The sequence below is a fragment of the Lepisosteus platostomus genome, chromosome 6, assembly GCF_059453375.1.
Source record: "Lepisosteus platostomus isolate fLepPlt1 chromosome 6, fLepPlt1.hap1, whole genome shotgun sequence".
NCBI classification, from domain to species: Eukaryota; Metazoa; Chordata; class Actinopteri; order Semionotiformes; family Lepisosteidae; genus Lepisosteus; species Lepisosteus platostomus.
Window position 1 is genome coordinate 67,756,433 of NC_142616.1, and position 19,920 is coordinate 67,776,352.

At 53.9% G+C, this 19,920-nt stretch overlaps 1 protein-coding gene across 2 annotated transcripts; it reads right to left on the reverse strand.

The window, feature by feature from the left end:
* Positions 1 to 1,389: 1,389 nt before the first annotated feature.
* Positions 1,390 to 17,360, reverse strand: il17re (interleukin 17 receptor E). 2 transcript variants are annotated; one of them, XM_088637209.1, is made up of 17 exons: positions 16,103 to 17,360; positions 10,586 to 10,601; positions 10,248 to 10,382; positions 9,771 to 9,874; positions 9,580 to 9,657; positions 9,170 to 9,290; positions 8,021 to 8,160; positions 7,729 to 7,797; positions 7,450 to 7,516; positions 6,178 to 6,371; positions 5,817 to 5,864; positions 5,257 to 5,302; positions 4,931 to 5,082; positions 4,672 to 4,740; positions 3,699 to 3,750; positions 2,769 to 2,876; positions 1,390 to 2,474 (listed from the first exon to the last, which is right to left on the reverse strand). In XM_088637209.1, the coding sequence occupies exons 1-17, from the start codon at positions 16,196 to 16,198 to the stop codon at positions 1,531 to 1,533; spliced, it is 2,439 nt and encodes an 812-aa protein (XP_088493335.1). In that variant the 5' UTR covers positions 16,199 to 17,360; the 3' UTR covers positions 1,390 to 1,530. The 2 variants fall into 2 exon arrangements, with proteins under 2 accessions (XP_088493335.1, XP_088493334.1); XM_088637208.1 differs by lacking the exon at positions 10,586 to 10,601 and having other exon boundaries at positions 16,087 to 17,359.
* Positions 17,361 to 19,920: the final 2,560 nt, after the last annotated feature.

Below are 19,920 nucleotides of genomic sequence, written 5' to 3' on the forward strand. Positions count from 1 at the left end.
TTTTAATGGGAAGTCACACATAAGACAGTGCATTTCAAAACTAACTGTCCAAATTCCTGGACTGAAGAGATGTAACACATTTTCACACTTCCTTCTCACGACCCGCGCAGCCATGAACCGAAACGGGCCTGGGCCGGCCCGACAGCGGCTCTCTCAGCCGGCCAGGCGTCTCTGTTCTCCCTGGGGGGGGCAGCACTGCGTGCCACGGCACATTACAACAGAGGCGAAAAGAAATAAAACGTTAGCTCAGTCTACAATAGCAACAGGCCTGTGAGGGCTGGAGTGGACTGCCTCAGGGCAGTGAGAGGACACTTCTAGACAGCAGGAGGACTTCTCTCCAGTGAGCACTCAGGAGGAATGGACACAGGCCTCAGGGGCCGAAGGACAGTTCTGTGTTGAACAGCGTCAGTATAGAAGCGCCAGTGTTCCTGCACCGAGGATGAATGAAGCTCCAGAGCCAGCTGGAATCTCACCAGCTGTATTGAGGAGAAGAGAGATGTTATTCACAAGCCGCTGACGTAAGTCTTTCAACCGTTTGTTCCTGTTTCATTCTGAGCAAGAGAAAACCCAGGAGGAAGCGGCGTGAGTCCGAGAACAGGAGGAGCTTCTGGCCACAAGCGCGGGCGGCGGCGGGGGTCTGGAACAGCCGGCCAGCTGTGGTGCTGAAGCCGACGCCCCGGTTTGATTGGATGGGATCCTCCCGTCATGACAGGAGGCACTATTTTACACAAAGAGTTGTGGGAGTGTGGAACACTGCCCAGCCATGCTATTGAAGCCGACACCCTGGTTTCTTCCAAGACAGTTGGACGAGATCCTAGGATCCATTAACTGAACTGGGACATGTATACACCTCACTTATCCAGCATCGCAAGGAGCACCACTTAAGCACATTGTGAGAGGTGTTGCTGGGGTCTGTTAATTTAGCCTTCAACAAAAGTCACGCTAAGATGCCATAAAGCTGACTTGCTTTAGCAGCTCCAGTGACTTAACACTACATAATAAAAGACAGGAACAACACCCACAAACAGGATAAACCAGACCAATGTCTGCTGCCTATCAAAGGACAGAACCTAGAGCACAACAGAGCAGGACAAGAAGGAATTACATATCAAAGAACAGGACAAGCACTCAGATCGTGAAACAAACTTTCTTCTAACTGTATGTAAGAGCTGGGAAACCCTTGCAGTTTGTCTGTTCTGTGGGGCCGACCCAGCGCGCGTTCTTGGACTTATTGAGCTCGATAAAACTGAATCTGCACAAGACAACTACTAACAACTACTAACTAGCAAACTGGCTAAATAGCCAGATAGCGTCCTGTCTCAAGCCTCCTCTATGAAGTTCAGCACTAATCTGCTGTAGTTGTAGGGTCCTGCTGCAGTGGTCCAGTGCAGAAGCACTCAGGCAGTGGTGCCCAGACCACCGCCACCACGCTGTCTCTCTGACCACGCCCCCGCGTGCTGGAAGCCCCGCCCCACTGCCAGTCAGGGCCACGCCTCCTGTCGCCGTGGCACCCTGAGCTTGTCCTCCTGTTCACCGGCGTGAGCTCCTCCTCTTCCCCTTCCTGTGGTCGTGGTGACCTTTGCCCCGCCGGTGCCGCTCCCCCTGTCGCCAGGGAGACCACAGCCACGCCGCCAGCTGGCACGCCAGTCTGTGTGCCAGGGTCTTGGTCAGGAGCCGGGCCCAGCAGCGCCGGCAGCCCCCTCTGCCCCCCTGCAGCTCCTCCACCAGTCTCCCGAAATCGCGGGGCAGCCGGTAGTGGGGGAGCCCGCTGAGTCTCTGGGGTATGTCCCGACTGTGGCAGAGCCCCGTGAAAGACACCAGGGCAAACTCCCCACCGCCACCGCCTCCCAGCTCGCTCAGCAGACAGGCCAGGGCGGCCTGGAGCACCGGGCTGGTGTAAGAGCAGGGCCCCTGCTTGGTCCCGCTCCCCTCCTCCCCCTCTCTTCCCGCACAGAGCCTCCACTCTTCCTCCGCTCTCCGGGCCGCCCCCTTTGGCCTCTTCGCTCCCTGCTCCCTCTTCTTCCTTCCCCGTCCTTCTCCGCCTCTCCTGTTCGCTCTTCCCGCTCGTCTCCCTCTCTTCTCCTTTCCTTCTCCTTCTGCAGCTCCTCTCTCTTTCCTCCTCCTCTCCTCCCCCTCTGTCTCTTCCTCCTGTCTCCTGCTGCTCCTCTCTCCCTCTCTTCCTCCCCCTCCCTCTCCACCAGCTCGACCTCCTCTCCAGCGCTGGTACACTTCCCTGCCCTCGGGGCTCCAGGCTATCAGCACCCTGCCTTCTGCCCTCCTCACGGCCTCTCTCTGCCCGTACAGCCAGGGCACGGGTCCCAGCTGCGCCAGCGCCCCCTGGGCCCAGTGGGACAGCTGCACCTCGCAGCACAGCTCCCTCTGCAGGAGGGAGGCCAGAGCGCACACCGCGGACACCTGGGGCTCCGAGTCCGAGGAGCTCACCAGCAGCACGGGCTTGTGCTGCCAGACAGGGCCTGCAGGGGGAGGCAGAGAGAAAGTGGGGTCAGGCACAGACACGGGGAGTCGAACCGGCTCTCCCTCCTCACCCTCCCCTCTCTCTCTTCGTGTTTGCATCTTCTCTGCAGGTTTCTCTCTCCTTTCGCTCTGTGAGGAGGAAGCAGGGCGTGCAATCTGCCCCCCTGCTCCTCGTGAAACTTGTTTGCACCTTAACTCACTTCTGAAAAGCGCTCATGACCGGAAATAACCGCCGAGCGATGGATTATATGGCTGAAGCCAGCAGTGCCTCTGGAGCCCCCCCACAGGCCCACCTGACAGTCTCCTCCGGACGCCCAGGTATCCCAGGAACAGCAGCAGCGTCGCGGAGAAGGACAGGATGAGAGTGGCCAGAGCCATGAGTCCGAGCCTCCCGTTGGGATCTAAGGAAGAATCGACAGGAATGAGAGCAGGTCATCCGTCTGCTGACACGGGAGTCTCACCCGGCGGTTTCCTCAAGGGTCCGGAGGATCCTGCCAACAGCTGGGGTGGGAACTGTGTCCCAGACATAAAAACAAGCTTTATTTTATATAGCGCCTTAAAAAGTTACGTCTCAAAGTGCTTTACATTAGGTATAAAAGAAAGAAAAAAACAGTTATAAGGACAGCAAATTACAATGTGAGGACATATAAGAAAGGCTATCGGTTATAATGCACCAGAGGTTAAAAAATGGAGCAGAGAGAGACGCTAATTTAGCAAAGCCCTTCTGAAGGAGGAGGTTTCGAGTCTGGGCTTGAAAGAGCTGGGGGTAGGCGAACACAGACAGGGTAACTGCCCTGGCCTGACGCAGATGACGGAGGAGCCGAGCAGCATGACCTCAGTCTAGTTGCACTTTGAGTGAAGGAAAGTTTGAGTCGCCCAGGTTTTTATATCAGAGAAGGAATCTGCATACTCGCTTCTTTTTGTGTGAAAATGTACATTCTCATCTGGCAGCACAGGGAGTCCTGGAGAGCTGCACGCACTGCTCCTGTTTTTCTTCGTGAAGTGGGATGAAGTCAGAACACCCAGCAAGCACCAACATGAAACACGGGAGAACATGCAAACTCCACACAGAAGAACCCCCTCCCTCTGGAACAGACAGGGGCCCAGCCAGGACACCGGGGCTGGAGGGCAGCAGAGCTGACCTGCCCCGTTGCTGGGCTGCCCGCTCTGAACTCCCTGCTCCCAATCCCTGGCCCACTCCTGACAGCAGAAGAGACACTCACTGTAAGGGCACAGCAGTGTCTTCGCCGAGAACGCCACGTCTGTACGCCACACCTGGGGGACACAGGAAGGGACAGTCAGGGGCAGGAGGGGCTATTCTTTCTATCTTTCTACCCTTTTATATCTCTTGTGGACGCAGACACCTGAAGAAGTACTGAACTGGGAGAGAGGAACAGAGGGCAGAGAGCCAGTAGGGGGCGCTCTTGCCTCCAGACACAGATTTCCAGACCAATGTCCCAGGAGTTAGTAACAGTGTAAGGGTGGCATATTATGATGATGATGATGATGATGAAGTCTACAGTACCCATCCGTAACTGATACAGTCCTGATCTTCATGGGATTTTGCCTTTGAAAGCGGGAGGTACTGTATATTACAAAAATGATGATTGAAGAGGGATGTCCTGTAGTAGCGTACATTACCACTGTAAGTCAGTATTTAATGATCAGTTTATTGAGCTCCAATCTAAATAATACTAAGGGCTGGTTTCGTCATATGGCAAAGCCCTCTGGGTTAAACATGAAAAATAGAGACCAGCACCACCTAACCAGCCCTTAACCACCAGTGTTTGTGGTTCAGGCCTGTTTACCCAGCTGTTCAAGAGGACTATAAAACAGACAGATAAGATTTAGGAGGGTCACACACAGCTCACTGAAGACTCTGCTGCGGTGACTTTGCTCTGGTCTCTGAGCATTCTGAGCACTGGAACCTGCTCCCCTCCAAGTCGTCTCAGTTCTCTCAGTAGCCTGTCGGTGGGGGACAGTCCCTGAAGGTCTGGGATGTACTGTATCTGGCTGCTCTTCTCTGGACAGTCTGCGCTGTTGAGCAGCAGCATCTCCGATTTATCCTGAAGACCAGAGCTGTGCACACAGCACGAAGTCCTGTCCCCCAACATTCACATCCCCCCCCAAAAACAAAGCCACACAAACGTCCCCTCACATTTCAGAACAGCCCATCTGAGGACAGGGGAGACATACCTGCACGCAAAGCCAGGGGCCCGGAGAGCTCAGAGTCATGCGCAGCTCCGTGGCGTTCGAACTCGAGTCCTGCAGGACAGAGCGCAGCATTAACCCCTGAAGGAGCAGACCTCAGCAGCACCTTTCACAACGCTGCATGCTCATGCAGTCTCCTCCCACGTCCTCCTCAGCTGGAGACCAGGGAGACCGGGCTCCCTTGACCCCCTGCACAGCCTCAGCGATCGCCCCCGTCTGCAGCTCCTGGCCCCCGCTCTCTCACCAGCGAGGCGCTGTGCACGGGCGCCACAGGGACGCAGCGCCCCTCCTCGCGGCGGCACAGCCCGGCACTGAAGGATGCTGGGACGCCAGAGGTGATGCGCAGGTGCTGGAGCGAGCCGGCAGGCGTGACCTCCGCTGTCCAGTCCGTGTCTCCTGGAGCACAGGGGAGAGACATTCAGCCACAGGCTGCAGAGAGGCCAGGCCATCGCCCCGAGCTGTCGTGAGAATTACTGCCCAGGCTCCTTCAGCGCCTGGCAGACAACAGTTACACTCCATCTATAAATAACTGGGTTCCACTGGTAAGGGAATCAGAACGTCTTGACCCACCTGGGCCAAAGGGACACTCTACGTGGTAGCTGTCTTTGTAGGATAACTGCAGGGAGAAGGAAACAAGCAGGTCTGTCACAACTCAAAACAAGCACTGAAACACACACAAGCACAGCAACAGATACTTTCACACAATCCCTGAGCCTCACACACACACTCATCAACTCAGTTCAGTTTATTGTCATGTGCACAGGTGCCATGATGTGCTTGTTTGCATGTCTGCTCCCATACAGAGACATTAAGGAAACACCAACAACATAAACACAGAACAGCGGCAGCAACAACAACAACAACAAGTTAAATAACATACATCTTAGAAAAAAGATGCTATCCATCCACTCATCCACACACACACATGATCACACATTTCCACTGACTGCTACCAACTCCCACAGACTCTCACTTACTGTTGCCCACTCTGCCCATGAGTATCTCCACACAGTTAAGTCCTATTAACAAGTCTGTGCACTTTTAAATATGAAAGAAAACTCTGTTTGGCCACAGAACAAGTCCTTCCCACCCTGAGCGAGGGCCCCCCGTCCCCGATGTACGATACTCACCTGGACACACAGCTGTGGGTGTCTGTCCACTCCGGAGATTGTGTACACCTGAGGGAGGGAGGAGGGGGGTCACAGTCTTTCTAGAGCCGTCTCAGACACCAGCCGCTCACTGGGGTCCAGTTTGGGATTGTTAACCAGTCTGTTTCCCCATTCAATGATTTTAGTAAAATACATGAGTTCACAGGCTCCTTCTTGCTCACCGATTTGGTATTGAGACTATAATTCCCCTCAGCAGTTACAGTAATCTTGCTTGATCTATAATTAATACGCACTCTTAGACTGTCTGTTGTAGATTCATTATTGTTATTCTCCGTAGTGCTATCAATATTAGTTGCAGTACTGCTGTAGTAGTGTTACTCACAGAGTCTTCCCTCTTCAGTGTGGAGTTGACTATCACTCTGCATGCACTGGGTGCAGTTTCACTGTCTCTCCAGCAGAGGGATGCAGAGCTGTCTGGTAGAGGGCAGGGAGAGTCCCACCTCAGGGTCAGCGTGCTGCCTGACCTCTGACCCAGGAAGTGAATAGTGCTGGATCGCCACAAATCATCAGCCCGTGCTGGAATAAACCAGAGCTGAAGTTAACAGTCAGTACTGAAACTGAAAAACTGTTCAGTTCAAGTGACAAATTCAGGGAGATAAATTGTTAAAGCTGCAGGAATACAGGATGCCTGCATAGGGGAACACAATCCTATGGACAATACTGGTCCAGATGAGTATCAGTTCCTCCAGACAGGGGTTTACAAGCAGCAGTTCTGGACTCACTCAGAGCACATGGTCTGAGTACTGAGATTGTCAGAAGGATCGATTAAGTTCCCCATAAATGATCAATTCTCAAACTGCTGTAGAGAGTAGGAGTACCACAGGGATGTGTACTAGGACCACTGCTCTAATTAGTATATATATGGAATCTCAATCCTGGTGTCGTTAGTAAACTAGACAGGTTCGCAGATGATCTCAAATGAAACTGAAAAAGGTTTAGATACAATTCAGGACTGGACTGAACAAACACCTGGCAGATGATGTTTAATGGAGACAAGTGCAGGGTTTTGCATGCAGGCAGTAAAAACATAAACTGTAAATACAAATGGGGAAACTGAGACAGAAGAGGCCGCTTATGGAAAAGACTGAGGTGTTCATGTTGACACATCATTTCCATCTTCTAGACACTACAGGAAGCAATAAAAAGGCAAATTGTAGGATTTAAAATTACTGCCCCCCTGGCCTTTACTGATCTTGGCCTCCTACTAATCCCCATCTCTGAACTGGCTTCATCCCTCTGCTCTCCTCCCCACTGAGAGCTGGTGTGTGAGAGAGGACTGGTGCATCATCCAGGTGGGGCTGCACACTGGTGGGGGTGGAGGGGATCCCCGTTACCTGTAAAGAGCTTTGAGTGGAGTTCCCAGAAAAGCAGTATAGAAGTGTAAGGATATTTATTTAATACTCTTATGACTGTATGCATTCCACATCAGTGCTGTCCACCACAGTTGTACTCGATGTATGTACTGTGCTCCCTCTGGTGGTCACAATCAACACAGCACCCTCTACTGACTCAGTTCAGTGGCTGACGGCACCCGTGTGTGTGTGTGTGTGTGAGAGAAGGCCTTCAGGAAGCTCAGAGAGAAGGGCACACTCACTGTCCCAGGGCTGGTCCTTCAGGGGGCAGGCTGTCCGGCGCCAGTGGTCGTACCCCAGACGATACACCTGCAGAAAGAGGTGTGCGCAGGCTGAGAGACAGACAGCTGTAAGTCTGCAGTCCAGTGTGTGATTTGTGCTGCCTTGACTGTTCCAAGGATGAAATGCCTCTCTGCTAGCGGGGCTCCACTGGGAGAACGATCTCCCCTTCTCTCTGTGTCCCGTGTCTCCTCCTCTGACCCCCCACCCCGCTCTGGCAGCTGAGGGAGTCGGACTCTTACCTCCACACACAGGCAGGGCAGCAGGAGGGGGAAGGACAGGCGGGCGCTCAGAGCCTCGCTGGGGTCCACCTGCGACACACAGAGGGTCAGGAGGGGTACGGAGACGCCTGGCTCTCCGCGCTCCTGGGCAGAGGAGCCCGGGACAGGAGCGGGCGCAGGCGTTCGACACACAGAGGACACTCGACTGGCTCTGTAGGCAAGGGGTAGGAACCTCACCGCTGTCAGGACCGGAGCGAGACAGAGAAGAGGACAGAGAGAAGCAGGCTGCGAGTACACAGACAGGTGTCCTCACCAGGCCAGTGACCGGGGGGGAGAGGTCATCACAGACGATGAAGTGCTGGTAGCACAGCCGCGCCTTCAGCACTGGCCCAGGGAGCACAGACACCACCAGGGCGCGAGCAGGTCCATCCAGGGTCACGTTGAACACGGGGCCTGCAGTGAGTGCCAAGCACACCAGAGTGTGTGAGAGCACACGCTGCACCCTCCAGCACACACGCTGCACCCTCGAGCTCACACGCTGCACCCTCGAGCACACGCTGCACCCTCCAGCTCACACGCTGCACCCTCCAGCACACACGCTGCACCCTCCAGCTCACACGCTGCACCCTCCAGCTCACACGCTGCACCCTCCAGCACACACGCTGCACCCTCCAGCTCACACGCTGCACCCTCCAGCACACACGCTGCACCCTCCAGCACACGCTGCACCCTCCAGCTCACACGCTGCACCCTCCAGCACACGCTGCACCCTCCAGCTCACACGCTGCACCCTCCAGCACACACGCTGCACCCTCCAGCACACGCTGCACCCTCCAGCTCACACGCTGCACCCTCCAGCACACGCTGCACCCTCCAGCTCACACGCTGCACCCTCCAGCTCACACGCTGCACCCTCCAGCACACACGCTGCACCCTCCAGCACACGCTGCACCCTCCAGCACACACGCTGCACCCTCCAGCTCACACGCTGCACCCTCCAGCTCACACGCTGCACCCTCCAGCACACACGCTGCACCCTCCAGCACACGCTGCACCCTCCAGCACACACGCTGCACCCTCCAGCACACACGCTGCACCCTCCAGCACACGCTGCACCCTCCAGCACACGCTGCACCCTCCAGCACTTTATAGCAGTGGGAGTTCACGATTTCCCAACAGGTACAAAAACAAGGTGTGGGCTGTTAGTGTCCCAGACTGAACACTGCTACTTCTTTACAGGAACTGAATCTAATTACCTGACGTTGTAATATTCAATTACATCCAACAATGTACTGCAACATACTGCTGTAGTGTAGAATAAACTGTTATACTGTCATACGCCACAACAGAGTAAACTCAAATAAAATATTGGACACTGCAATCTGCTATAATGAATAGAACATCACATGGTGAACTCCTGCACTCCTGCAATGTTCTCAGGCTGCTCCCTGCAGTGACGTACCTCTCTCGCTGTCCTCCACCGTGTAGGCCACACTCACCGGCTCCTGGAGCTCACTGCTAGACACAGACACCAGGACATCACGCCCCCCCTCTGCCTCAAAACACTCATAGGACAGCTGCCACTGAGAGGGACAGACAGACAGAGAGAGAGAGTGATACAGTGAGGAGCACAGGAGCACAAAGAGGCACTGAGAGACATAGGAGTACAGAAAGACACAAGGACACAGAGAGACATAGGAGTACAGAAAGACACAAGGACACAGAGAGACATAGAGACACAGGGAGACACAGCGAGACGCAGCGGGACAGAAAGACGCAGGGTGACGCAGGGAGACGCAGGGAGACGCAGAGGGAGACAGGAGTACAGAGAGACACAGGGCCAGTCAGATTCAGCAGACAGACACATCTTACAGTTCTGGGTGTGTGTGACGAATTCAGCTGTGGGTCTGGGGGCTCCAGTATCTTCCAAGCCCTTCTCTGCTCCTGCCACTGACAGACAGAGGGGAGAGGGAAGAGAGGAGAGAGAGCCGATCAGAGCCGTCCATGCAGCACGCAGGACAGAGCCGGTGGCGGAGGGGAAAAACCGATGAGGGGTTTCTTACTTTCCAGGTTTCTGTAGTGGCACGGCGTCTCCCGCGCACCCTGACCTCCCAGTGGCGGTTGCTGCTCAGCTCCAGGAAGTCCAGCACAATGTTTCTGGGCAGAACTGAGAGCAGAAGATGGGACACGTGCAATGAGGGAGACTGAGCGAGAGGGGGCGACAGAGAGCAGTGAAAGCAGAGCCGGGGGCGGGGCGGGGACAAGGACCACTCTGTGCTGCCTGTGTTCAGAAGCCAGCAGCTGGCGGAGTGCTGCAGGGACAGAGGTCTCCACCAGAGGGCGAAAGAGCTCCGCCTTGGAGACGTGGCTTGAACTACAGGAGTGTTTTCCGGGCTCTCGGAGATCATTACGAGAACAGGCAGCAGGGAGAGCTTGGCGTGATATTCTTGATTTCACTGTTTGCTGCAGTTAATGACCTGTGATGTGAGGCCGGTGAGGAAGAGCGCAGGGGGCCCCCTGTCCAGGGGCCAGAGACTCACCCCTGCAGGGCAGCGCCACCTGGGCCCTGACACAGGTGCTGCAGTGGGCCTGTCCGGGCGGGCACAGCGTCAGTGTCGAGAGGGTCAGGCTGGGCCTGGCCTCCGGCTCCGGCTCCGGCCCGGTCCGGTGAGGGTCTGGAGGAGAGAGAGGCCGGGGTCAGATTCTGGACCTCCAGCAGCCCCCATGAGGAGCCAACGTGTCAGAGCGAATCCAGCGCCACCTGCAGGGCGGGAGCAGGGCTGCGTCCAGGCACAGCGCAGGAAGGACTCCTCTTCCCACGGCGCCTGTGTGTGTCCTGCTCAGGCGCTCCGCAGACCCGCCAAGTGAAGGAACTTACCAGCCAGCTCTCGGACCTGCAGAGACAGAGAGCAGAGAGAGAGAGGGCGTTGGCAGCGCTGCACAGAGGAAGCTTGTCAAAGGGCTGTTGAGCAACACCTCAGTTTTACAGAAGGAGAAAAAAACACGACACAGGTTTTGCATTCATGGGGAGGAACTGTGGGGGCGACAGCTGGGATGGCCCGACAGAACAGCGGCTCTGCGTCTGCAGACACCCCTCTTGTGGGAAGAAGAGCAACAACTGCAGCCCAGACTCTGACGGGTGTCCCTGAGCCTCCGGCACCACCGCTGTTCGTAGTGCTCCTCTGCGTCTCCCTGCTCATACTCCCCAATATCCCCACTGCAGTCCAGCTCAAACCCCAGTATTCACCAATCCCCACCGCAGTCTAGACTGAACCCCAGTATTCACCAATCCCCACCACAGTCCAGCTCAAACCCCAATATTCACCAATCCCCACTGCAGTCCAGACTGAACCCCAATATTCACCAATCCCCACCGCAGTCCAGCTGGAACCCCGCCTCAGTGCAGACCGAACCCTAGCCGGGGACCCCCAATGCGCTGTGGACTGTCCTGGGAGTTCCGCAGGCTCCTGTGGGGGCTGGACCTGCCCAGTGTGAGACTGAGCACAGCCAGACTGCAGAGCCACTGCAGCAGGACCCGAGACACAGCTCCAAGCACAGAGCCGAGCGGCCACAGACAGCAGGATCCGCTGTCGCTTGGCCAAAGCCTATTGCTCATTTTTACACAGCCACAGACCAAGATCTTCTTCTGCCTTTTCAATTTCAAGATCAACATTTCATTATTTGCACAGAATACTGAGCTGCCGTCTCCAGCGCTGTGACTGCGTGTGTGATTGCAAAACAGAGAAGAATCTTCATGCTGAACTGCACCTGCAGGAAAGACAACGCCCTCAACCACAAAGACAACCAGGAAGGTGTGTACACTTTTGTTGCAGGTATCCATCTGTAACATTTCAAAGGCGCCTGTCACTGCCTAGGGCAAGAGATGCCAAATCCCACTGGAAAAGAGCTCTATAGGCCATATACCGACGCTCGGTCTCCAGGCAACACTCCAACACTCGGTCTCCAGGCGACACTCCAACACTCGGTCTCCAGGCGACACTGTACTTCAACACTCGGTCTCCAGGCTACACTCCAACACACAATGCTACATTTAAAGCACTAGACTGTCAGTGGATTACCAGCGTCATTACAGGCAATTGGACCTCAATCTATCTGTTTGCTCAGCTGCTAGCTGGCTGGCCCTGGGCTGGTATTTTCAGTTAGAGCTCATAAGGTGCTGAGCTCTGCAGCGCTGCACTCGTGGGTTACAGCTCCCCTGGGCTACTCGCTATGCAGTAACCATCTCACCGCCTGTCAGTACAGCGTCTTCACAGCCAGCTGTGTCCATCAGCTCAGAGCAGCGTGACGTCACTGGACGCAGGACTGGGCTGTACAGGTGTCAAACTCGCAGCACCTGAAGAGGTGTGGACAGCTCTTGAACAGGAATTAGTTTAATGAGATTAATAATAGCACAGGAGGAAGGAGCTGGGCTCTCCCCATGTCAATCACTGGATGTAAGCCCCATACATCGTCCCAGACCCCTGGAGACATGATGCAGTGACCCTTGACCGCTGACTCTGCACAATGCACTCCCCGCGATTTACCTGGTGCAGGTAAGCACCACAACACTGCCCACACCAGTTAGTTACCTGTTAGCTGAATTTCAGGAGTAACCCTTAACGGGAGAGATCGTTCATGTGCTTCATCAACAACTTCGCTTTGTGCTCCAGTGTCTGTGCTTCTCATGGTCTCATGTCTAATCTTCCCTTGTGGGACTGGCAGCTGTCACAGCAGGACAGGACAGAGGAAACATCGCTCTCACTCAACCGCTGCAGAAGGAACTTCTGTTTTGCCGAATGGATAACCCGCGGTGCACTCTCGAACCCGGAATCGGATTTGGGACACGTCCATGAGTGGTCAGGAACCTCAATCCCTGGTGTCCACTAGGAGTCCAGACAGAGGCACTGGGTGTCAAGGACACTAGGGCTGAGTGACCCCGGCCAGGGACCAGGACCTGCTGTCTCCCTGGACCGGAGTTCTGGTGAAGTCAAGAGGCTTCCGGCTGGGACAGCTGGTGCTGGACACTGTCCATGATGGCCGAAAGGACACAGGACCCACAGGACCCGTCCCAGACAGATGTAGACAGCCTGGCAGGAGACTGAGACACAGCAACTCCAGGTGCCGACCCGTCTGCACAGCCCGTGGGCACTGGAGACATCTCCCGGGCTTCGGTACCGACGGGACGGACCAACGGACACCGCGAATCCACGAGGAGATCCAGAAACGTTTAAACTGGGGGGGAAGGGTGGGGAACCAAGGAAAATGAAAATGAAGTTTCATGGGAGCAAAGACCAAGGGAGAAACGAGACGGCCGAGCTGGGAGCAGCAGGCAGGAGGCAGCCACGCTGGGGGGTGACGTCACTGAAATTCGGCAAAAGTCCAACAGATCACGGAGCAGCTTCTTCCTCCAGGCAACATGACCGCTGGACAGCCAACCTGCAGCTCCTTTAGCAAATCACCTGTAGTGGCCTCATGGCCATGGGCACACTGCACTCCCTGGACACAGAGCAGCTCAACTCATATTGAGTCTTGTCTGAGTTTATCTCATTCAATTTCTATTACATTATTATCTATTATTATGTCACCTTAATTCGTTACAAATATTTTTTATTTTTCTCTCCCCCCCCCCCCTGTGAGCTCGTAGAAAAGACATTTCATTACCAGCAACCACTGCTGCATTGTTGTGCCCTTGATCAATAAAGTTTGATTGAATGATTGATTGATTGAGTCCCAGAGAGCTGCTCAGCTGAAACTGCTGGGGAGGAATAACGTCGGCAGACACGCTCCCTTCCGGAGAGACGGCACAGCACTCTATGCCAAAGACCTCACAGGTTCGGGAACGACAGCTAGAGGAATTAGGAGTCTCCGTATCCCTGCGGAGTTGAATAACATTCCAAAGCTGCAGAGTTGGGCCAATACCGTAGAGCACCAGACACAGCTGTTGATCATGATTCAGCAAGGAAACCCACAGCATTCGTCCGCGCGCCGTTCCTGCTGGTTTGTGCTGGAAAAGCAGCGCCTGACGTCCTCTCGTCTTGAAGACAGAGTCTTTTTCAGGGTGCGGCGTCACTCAGCCCCCCTACAACGGCGACAAGAGTCATGTGTGGCCCTGAATAAAGAAGGCGCTATATCTCGGGAGTGAAAGCGGTACTTTCAACGGCACAGGCGCTGCAGAACGCGGTGAGTTTCATCGTTTGCGCTGGACGCAGGAGGGCCAACTTTGCCGAGGTCTCTAACTCAACACCGTGTGATGAAATGAAGAAGAAGCAGTGTTTGTGCGAGACTCGAGGTGCCCTCACTGCAGGGGCCGACACGGAGAGCGACGGCTCCCGCCCAGCTCGCCAGAGGGCCTTCAAGAGGAAGCCTCCTCCAGATCTGCTCGCCGGGCCCTGGAGACTGCCGGGGCAAAGGGAAGTGAGAGAGCCGGGATTACAACACGCTGTAAAGCACACTCTGAAACTGAGCTGGCCGACTTGAAATCTGATGTTTACGATTTCCGGAAAGCTGACTTGAGAGGAACACGGTACAGAACAAGAGAAGTGAAATGGGACAAAACTGAGATTGAGTCCGTGGAGAAAGGACAGCAGCAGATTAAACCGACTCTGCTCAAAGCACGAAGCAAATAAATCGAAACGTAAAACACAATATCCCCAAGGGCTGAACAAATCAATGAGGAAAAAAAGGAAAAAGAAAACGCTTCACAAAAAATATTAAAAACAACAGGATCCAGTGAAAGAAAGGGAACTCAACGACTTGCAACACAGTTTAAAATATTAGACAGGCCAAGAAAGAGCTGTCAAGGAATATTACAAGACAGGCTGGGAGAAATAAAAAGCCAGTTCAGCAACAGGCCTGTGAAGGCTGGAGTGGACTCCCTCAGGGCAGTGAGAGGACACTTCTAGACAGCAGGAGGACTTCTCTCCAGCGACCACTCAGGAGGAATGGACACAGGCCTCAGGGGCCGAAGGACAGTTCTGTGTTGAACAGCGTCAGTATAGAAGCGCCAGTTTTCCTGCACCGAGGATGAATGAAGCTCCAGAGCCAGCTGGAATCTCACCAGCTGTATTGAGGAGAAGTTATTCACATGTGGCTCTTTTAACAGTCTCCCGAGACAGGGCTTGAACCTGGGACTAGTGACCTGCTCACATCATGCACATCCACAGCAAGAGTGACAAAGCCCAGCCAAGTCACGGCTTAACAATAAGTCTGACTTCTGTCACATGTAAACCGCTACAGGTAAACTAAGGATCACCTGTATGGAAACAAGATTCTAGGAAACCGTCAACATGGATTTAGAAAGGGCCGATTTTGTCGAACGTGTCTGAACAAGTAACAGTAGGAATGGATACACAGACTGGGCATACAGTATGATGTGGTGCAGTTAGATTTTCTGAATGGTTTTGATAAAGATCTTCACAAATGATTAATTCTCAAATTGCGAGCAGTAGGCATCCTGGGAAAAGTGGGCGATCAGACTAAGAATTGGTCATGAAATAAAAGACAGAGGGCACACACTGAGGGTGAACACGCAAAACAGAGGGCTACCGCAGGCTGAGTACCAGGACCACTAATTACTTTATATCAGGAATCTCGATCCTGGTGTCGTTAGTAAACTAGACAGGTTCGCAGATGATCTCAAGTGAGGAGGATTAGCAAACACTGCAGAGGCAGCAAATGAAACTGAAAAAAGGTTTAGATACGATTCAGGACTGAGCAAACACGTGGCAGATGATGTTTAGTGAAGACATGTGCAGGGTTTTGGATGCAGACAGTAAAAACAGACTGTGGGTAACTGAGGTGTTTATGTTGACACAGCATTTACATCTTCTAGACTCAGCTGGAGGCAAAGCAATAAAATGCTGAGATCTACAGTTAAAAGTGTAGAATTTAAATGTAACAGATGCTGCGAGTGTATAAAGATCTGGTAAGCACTGATTTATTACACGATTGTCTGCAATCCTGGTCCCCTCCCGGGTCTAGAAAAGATGTTGCTGCTCTGGAATGGAGAAGAGCAGCCAGATCCACTCTGGGGCCCAGAGGACAGTCCTGCTCTGAGCAGCTGCAGGGACTGGACCTCTAGTCTGGGACCGGGGACTGTGAGGAGACCTGATACCTGTCTTCACAATCCTCCGGGACACTGACAGAGTCACGCCAGCGCGCTTCTCCAGAGCGAACCGAGGGACACAGACCCGAGGAAGAGCAGAACACGCGTCCTTACACGGAGGGGTGTGGGAGAACGGAACTCCACCGCACTGAGCTGCGCAGCCCCACGCTGCTGGAGCCGACAGCGGTCCATTTACTGCCAACTGCCTGCTTAGGATATCGTATGTTCTCATCGTGACCGGGGTCACCCACAAACCCCAAAACCCTGCTGCGGACCCCGCCGTGCTCTTACGAGTGTGATGGCGAGATTGTTCCTCCTCAGCTCCCGTCCCACGGCCGGCGCCACGAGGATCAGCGCGAGCGCGGCGAGTCCCAGCGCGATCTCCATCCCTCCGGCTCAGCCTCGAGCCCCGCGGGGCCACGTCCACGGGCGACGGGGAACGAGCGCGAGGCGAGCCCTTCAGGAGTCACGCCGCTCAGGAAGTGGCACGTGTTTTGACTCGCAGGGGATCGGGCCGTCACAGTTCCGTGTGGGTGGGGAAGCCGAAAGATTAAAAACTATTTCCCGAACGTCGTGCTGAGCTTGTGTCACGTAGGTAAAGCCCAGGTATCGGCGTGTTTGTCCGGTTTTTACCAATCCGAGCCGCATCTGCGAGGCTGTGCGGTCTGTCCTTCACTCGCGGTGATCTTGAAGACTCACAGTGCGCTCCTGTTTTTCTCTTCTGGACAAGGACGAGAAAAACAACTTCTCCCGTCGCCTTGCGGCAGCCGGTAAATGGGACTGTCTGTTTGTGTCCGGCAATATTTCAGAAATGCAGCCCCACCTCCTGCCTGTAGCGCAGCAACACCACAGGTGCCGTGTTACCGAGACTGTTGAAGTGACGCGCAGAACTGCTACAACCAGACCCCAGTAACTCTCCTGCTGCTACAACCAGACCCCAGTAACTCTCCTGCCGCTACAACCAGACCCCAGTAACTCTCCTGCTGCTACAATCAGACCCCAGTAACTCTCCTGCCGCTACAATCAGACCCCAGTAACTCTCCTGCCGCTACAACCAGACCCCAGTAACTCTCCTGCCGCTACAACCAGACCCCAGTAACTCTCCTGCTGCTACAATCAGACCCCAGTAACTCTCCTGCCGCTACAACCAGACCCCAGTAACTCTCCTGCCGCTACAATCAGACCCCAGTAACTCTCCTGCCGCTACAACCAGACCCCAGTAACTCTCCTGCCGCTACAACCAGACCCCAGTAACTCTCCTGCCGCTACAACCAGACCCCAGTAACTCTCCTGCCGCTACAACCAGACCCCAGTAACTCTCCTGCCGCTACAACCAGACCCCAGTAACTCTCCTGCCGCTACAACCAGACCCCAGTAACTCTCCTGCCGCTACAATCAGACCCCAGTAACTCTCCTGCCGCTACAACCAGACCCCAGTAAAGCGCTTTGAGTGGAGTGTCCAGAAAAGCGCTATATAAGTGTAAACAACTATTATAATTATAACAACCAGACCCCAGTAACTCACATGTGGTAATCTGTTCTACACAGCAGTATTCTAGAATATGGAGTGACTGATGAAATCTAATCTGACTGTTGTGTGCTGCACTGTGGTTTCCATTAACCAGAGTTATTTAACAGCCCAGATAAACCTCACTCTTCCAGGAAACGCCAAGTCGTTAGTGTAGGAGAGCTCAGGGGGAGGGGACTTTAGAAATTGACTAACCTTTTGAAGAAGATGAAAATGTAAATATCTTGTGCTTTTATTTCAGTGGTTTTTGAGAAGCCGGCGCCTTTATCTAATCTGATCAGCACATGTCGCCCTGACGCAGATGTGCTCTGCCTTTATCAACGCACAGCATTTATCGGAAAATACATTTGCTGCGGTTTTATGTGTAGACGAGATCACACAACCTAGATTTGCCAGTGGAAAGTAGCTACAGTCAAGAACACTTTTGCTGCTCATGTTTGAAAGGAGAGGCCTCAGAAGGACTGGTGAGAGACAAGGTCCCGAAAAATCTCTACCTCCTGACACACACACCTAATGTGCATACACCCTGACACACACACCTAATGTGCATACACCCTGACACACACCCTCTATCACAGCACGCACACACCCTGACACAGGTGAGCGTGCAGGACTCCAGGCAGGTGTGCAGTCTCTGCAGGTGAGTGTGCAGGACTCCAGGCAGGCGTGGGTTAGCGTGAGACCAGTTTGAAGTGCGTCGTGTCAGGCGACGGCGTTTGATCGGCGTTTCCCCCTCTTTCTGCACGTGTCGGAGTGAGAGTGACCCGGGCCTACGAACAGCACAATCTGGCCCTGGCTCTACCCAGAATACTGGCACCGCAACCAATTAAACCAATTAAACTCACCAGCTGAATCAATTAACTAACGAGGATGAAATTTCCTGCCTTTGTCTTCCTGGAAACTGGACCGTCCTGTCCTCTGTCCCGCAGGTGAATATACAGCTTTACTCAACCTGTTTTTCCAGAGACACAATCCCACACAACCGGCCTCCCCGCCCCCCTACTCACACTGAGAGCTCTGGGGCCTGAAGGCACTGGCCTGTTTGCGCTGAGTTCTCTCTGTTGTCTCTCCCAGGGTGCTGTCAGCGACACTGGCTTCTGGCTCAAGCAACATGCAGGGGAAGGACTAATTCATTTCATTAAGACAAATTCTAAAGGTCCCCATGAGGAAAGAGACACCCAGGAGAGAGAGATAAAACACACTGGCCAAGGGCCTGACCAGGGTGAGAGACTGCAAGAGGAAGAGAGAGGGGAGGGAGAGACAGGAGACAGGAGAGAGAGAAGAGGAGGGAGAGACAGGAGACAGGAGAGAGGAGGGAGGAGGAAGAGAGAGGAGAGCGGAGGGAGAGACAGGAGAGAGGAGAAAGGGGAAAAGACAGAAGAGAGGAGAGAGGAGTGAGAGACAGGATTAGAGAAACATTCTTCCCTAAATTCAGCAATCTAATCCCAGAGTTCCCACACGTGCCAGAATCACAACGGGTCCCAGTCCTACTGGGAGAGGGGGGAGGGAACTCAGTTGAACTGGCAGCCCAATATGTGATTTGCTATCTCCAATTAAACCAATTAAACTCACCAGCTGAGTTTCTCCTCAGTTTCTCCTGTTCCTCAGTTTCTCCTGAGGAACAGTGAGTCTGTCTCCCAATCATGCTCCATATGTTTACAATACATGTAAATATTTTATAATATGTTTTTGTTGTAAATGTCTGTAGATTTTATTTTACTTTTTTTTGTTCCATGTGAATTTCATTATTTTATTTGCTTTGGCAACACTGATTGTACCCATCGGTCATGCTAATAAAGCACCTTGAATTGAATCGAAATTGACAGGCCAGAGGAGAGAGGGGGAGAGACAGGAGAGAGGAGAGATGAGAGAGGGGGAGAGACAGGAGAGAGGAGAGAGATGACAGGGCAGACAGGAGGGGGGGGGAGAGAGACCACTGGAGAAATCTGAAGAGGCAGAGGGGAGGGAGGCAGGCACAGGGAAAGACAGACAGAGCAACAGGGCTTCAGTAAAACAGCCCTTGCTGACCCCCTGCTTCCTGTCTCCTTGGCAACCCAGAACTAAAAAGCTGGGGAGGAAGTGAGGTCATTGCTTCAATTCAGTCCTGCAATGTGACCTAAATAAGTACACACACATAGGCACACGTACGCACGTCCATGGGCACGCACTGGTCCCACAAAGGAGCAGCGCTGCGCCCTCCTCTGCCAGGCCAGTGCAGCCGATACCCTCGTGGCTGAAGGTGGGCACCCCGGGTGTTGGGCACCTGTGTAGGTGTAGCTGCACCGAATGACCCTGGAACCCGAACACACATTTGACTTCTGGAGCATCCTAGCCGAAAAGCGTCTGCAAGCACTGAACACCCCGAGCAATGAATTCATTGAGTGAGCAGGACTCCCAGGCGAGGGGTACTGTAGAAAGCTGGCTCGATCCCTCATTCAGCCCGAGTCTGGGCTGCATCCCGGCTGTGCCAATCTCTAGTTCTGGCCATGTCCTCCGGCAGACAGGCTGAGTCCGGATGGAAATCACTGCTGTGGTAGACAGTTATAACAACCCTGATTCAAGTAGGGACGGAAAAGCTTAT